This window comes from Capsicum annuum, chromosome 12, assembly GCF_002878395.1.
Source record: "Capsicum annuum cultivar UCD-10X-F1 chromosome 12, UCD10Xv1.1, whole genome shotgun sequence".
NCBI lineage: Eukaryota > Viridiplantae > Streptophyta > Magnoliopsida > Solanales > Solanaceae > Capsicum > Capsicum annuum.
Genome location: NC_061122.1, coordinates 231,947,057 through 231,950,977, shown reverse-complemented (window position 1 = coordinate 231,950,977; position 3,921 = coordinate 231,947,057). Strand labels below are relative to the sequence as shown.

At 34.5% G+C, this 3,921-nt stretch overlaps 1 protein-coding gene across 1 annotated transcript; it reads left to right on the top strand.

Moving 5' to 3' along the window:
• Positions 1–2,627: 2,627 nt before the first annotated feature.
• Positions 2,628–3,916, top strand: LOC124889781 (probable leucine-rich repeat receptor-like protein kinase At1g35710; the record flags this gene model as incomplete). Its single annotated transcript, XM_047401769.1, has 1 exon — positions 2,628–3,916. A coding segment is annotated over exon 1 (918 nt), but the record flags the coding sequence as incomplete, so codon positions are not given.
• Positions 3,917–3,921: the final 5 nt, after the last annotated feature.

Below are 3,921 nucleotides of genomic sequence, written 5' to 3'. Positions count from 1 at the left end.
GGCTGACTTAATCACGAAATCACCCGTTAAATCTGTGGCACCATCGCTCTGCATTCTCATGGGATAACGATCAATGCTAAAGGTTTTGACCAACTCTTTGGTGGAAGGGCTATTAGCATTTGGATCATCTCTTTCGAAACATTCCTTCCCCCTTGTTCATCATACTCTTCTCCTAACTGAGATAACGCTTGTAAAGCAAGCTCATAAAGTGGTGGATGTAGCCTAGCTGCTTCACTTGTTCCTTTAATTGGACTTGATTCAGCTTCTGTTCTTTTGGGATCCATATTATCTAAAATTAAAAGGAACATAAAAAATACATTATGGTTGATTAATGCATAGTTATAAAGGATAACAGTAAATCTAACAAGCATAATAATAAAGTAACAGTTCCAACATATCACTAATCTGTTGCACCAGGTAGTACATCTGTTGGGCATATAACAAACCTATTACAGCGGATGAGCAATCTGTTGTAACAATGCAAAACGTATCACTCATCTTTTAATACAGATGAATAGTCTGTGCAACAGATCCCAACATTATTGCAACATGAGTGATCTATTAGAACAGTTAAATAACCTGTTACAATGGATAAGTAATCTGTTGCAATAATACAAATAACATCACTTATCTGTTGAGAAAATTTAATGGTCTGTGCAGCAGATCAAACATCTGTTGCAACATCATCTGTTGCAACATATGAGTGATTTGTTGTAACAGTTAAATAATCTGCAGCAACATCTGGGTAATCTATTGCGACAATACAAAACAAAACATATCACTCATCGGTTAAGAAAGATAAATGGTGTGTGCAACAGGTCACACATCTGTTGCAGCACATGAGCGATCTGTTGGAATAGTTATCAACGGTCAATATTGTTTAGATTTCTTCCAAACGGCAGATGAATGATCATTTGGAAAAATCATGTCTTGGACATGTCCTGTTGGAATAGTTGACAGGATTTTATCCATGTTGTATCAAATCATTAATTCGATGGTTCTTCAGTTGCATCAGATGGTTAATCAGTTGCATCAGGTTTTTCATATGATGCTTAATCTGTTGTAACATATGGTTAATCTATTGCATCAGATATATAAACTGTTACATCATATGATAAATCTGTTGCAACATATGATTAATCTGTTGCTTCAGAATGGTAATCTGATGGTTCCTCTGGTGCATCAGATAGTTGATCTATTGTATCATCTGACAAATATGTTGCATCAGATGGATAATCTTGTGGATAAAACAAAAAATAGTAGCACGTTTTGTTCAACAGAAAAACAATAATTTTTACCAAGAACAAGAAGAACAGAACAAATCAACCTAAATCATTGTTTTGTTTGTATGTAAAACACAAACAACAAAAATCAAACTTCAAATAAACGCAACAAACAACAAAAAATCATAATTCACTTCGAAAAGAGAAGAGAAGAAATATCAGAAATTAGGGTTTTATTAAGACCGCATTTTAAATTAAAGCAAAAAATATTGAAATTGTTAACCAATACTATACGAGAAGTTGGCTCAAGTTCGTCGTTTTCTTCAAAATTAAAAAGGCCATAAATTTTTATCTGCGAAAGGAAAAAAGAAACGATGATGAATTCGAAGCTGTTGTGGCCGGAGAGCAAGGATGTCACGTCGATTGAAGGTTAAAGAATTCAAAGCTGTTGTGGTTAGAGAGCAAGGATGTCACACATCAATTAAAGGCTTGAAGTCGAAAATGAACTCGAAGCCCAACTATTTATCGTCGGATGTTGAAGACGTCGAGGATTGAAAGGAGAAATTTGCAGAACTGTTGGTTGGGAGAGAGTTGAGAGAATCTGTCGAGAGAGAGGAGAGAGAGTAAGTAGTTGATTTGGATTGAAGAGGGGTGTGGGTTGGGTTGATTTGTATTTTTGAAAATATTAGAAAGTTTTAAAAATATTAAACTTAATTAACTTTCCTAATGTTGTTTGACCCTTTAAGTTGGTCAATGTCACCAATCCTTCATTCAAAGACTTAAAAGTCACCTTATGTTCAATTTTCTCTAATAAGTATACTTTAGACATTGCTACATCTTCACACATGCCATACTTTAAGGAGAGTATAATTAGTGGATACCCATGGGTTATCCATATTTTAGAATGGATAATATGGATTGACCCATATTTGACCCACTATTAAATGGTTTGGATACCCAACTCATTTAACATGGACAAAATGGACGGATAACCATATAATTTATCTATTTTGCCACCCCTAATGAGAAATGAGAACCAACCATATCTGCATCACATACTATATGATTTTTGTCTGAATTAAATTGAATTATTCCATGCCCTTTTTCATTTTGCTATTAAATTTAATATCAGTGAACTTTGTTTTGTGATAATGTTAAAGTGGCAAGACTATATTGATAATGAACTGTATCTTTTTATTTATTTGGAAGTGAAAGGGATTTGTTTGAAATTTCTCATCAAGACATGGAAAATACAACATATTTCCACTCACAATTCATTATCTTTCTTGGTTTAATTTCCTTTGATCTTAATTTTTTTTAGGGAGGTGCATCCCATTAACAACGAGTTCAATTGAACCCATTTTTCTCAGACACGAAACACAAATATATTAAGAATCCTCACATTTCAGGCATGAGACGATTTGAATAGTTCAACATGTCTATTCAAACTTGGAATTGATTAATATGAATGAAGAAAGTTCAAACACATACAAACAAGCATATGGAGATAATTCCTTGGCAAGACTAAACAATTGTGCATTGACTTAGAGAATGATATCTTCTAAACTTGGAATTGATTAATATGAAGAAAGTTCAAACACATACAAACAAAGCATATGGAGATAGATTTGAACATATGACTAAACATAATGACATCATTAGCCAAACTATGAATATTAACAACAAAGCCTTTTAATTTTGATGGCTTATACATGAGGTTATTCTACTTATTAATTCAAGACAAAGATTATCAACTCAAAATCGTTTAACAGTACATGATGATGGTTTCGAAAATATTCTCTTTACTTCAGTTTTTCACTCTCTTTACAATTACTTTTGCTTCCACCGAGGAAGCAACTGCTCTCCTAAAATGGAAATCAACTTTCAAGAACCAGAATAATTCCTTATTGGCTTCATGGAAACCAAGTTCTGATGCATGCAGCGACTGGTACGGAGTTACATGCATTAATGGTAAGGTAAACACGTTGAATATTACGAATGCTAGTGTGTTTGCTACACTCTATGATTTTCCATTTTCATCTCTCCCTTTTCTTGAGTATCTTAATCTCAGCATGAACAATTTGTCTGGCACCATCCCACCTGAGATTGGTAATCTCACTAATCTTGTGTGTCTTGACTTGAATATCAATCGAATTTCGGGTACAATCCCATCACAAATCGGCTCACTAGTCAAGCTTCAGATCCTCCGCATATTTGGCAACTATTTAAATGGTCCAATTCCAGGAGAAATAGGTCAGCTAAGATCTCTTACTAAGCTATCTTTGGGTGCTAACTCTCTTAATGGCTCTATTCCTCCTTCATTGGGGAATTTGAACAACTTGTTCTATCTGTTTCTTTATGAGAATCAACTTTCTGGCTCCGTTCCCGAAGAAATAGGTTACCTAAGATCTCTTACTGAACTAGATTTGAGTACCAATTTTCTTAATGGTTCTATTCCTCCTTCATTGGGGAATTTGAACAACTTGTCCTATTTGTCTCTTTATGAGAATCACCTTTCTGGCTCCATTCCGGAAGAAATAGGTTACCTAAGGTCTCTTACTGAACTAGCTTTGAGTTTCAACTCTCTTAATGGTTCTATTCCTCCTTCATTGGGGAATTTGAACAACTTGACCCTTTTGTCTCTTCATGAGAATCAACTCTCTGGCCTAATTCCTAGTGTGTTGGGGAATCTGAAAAA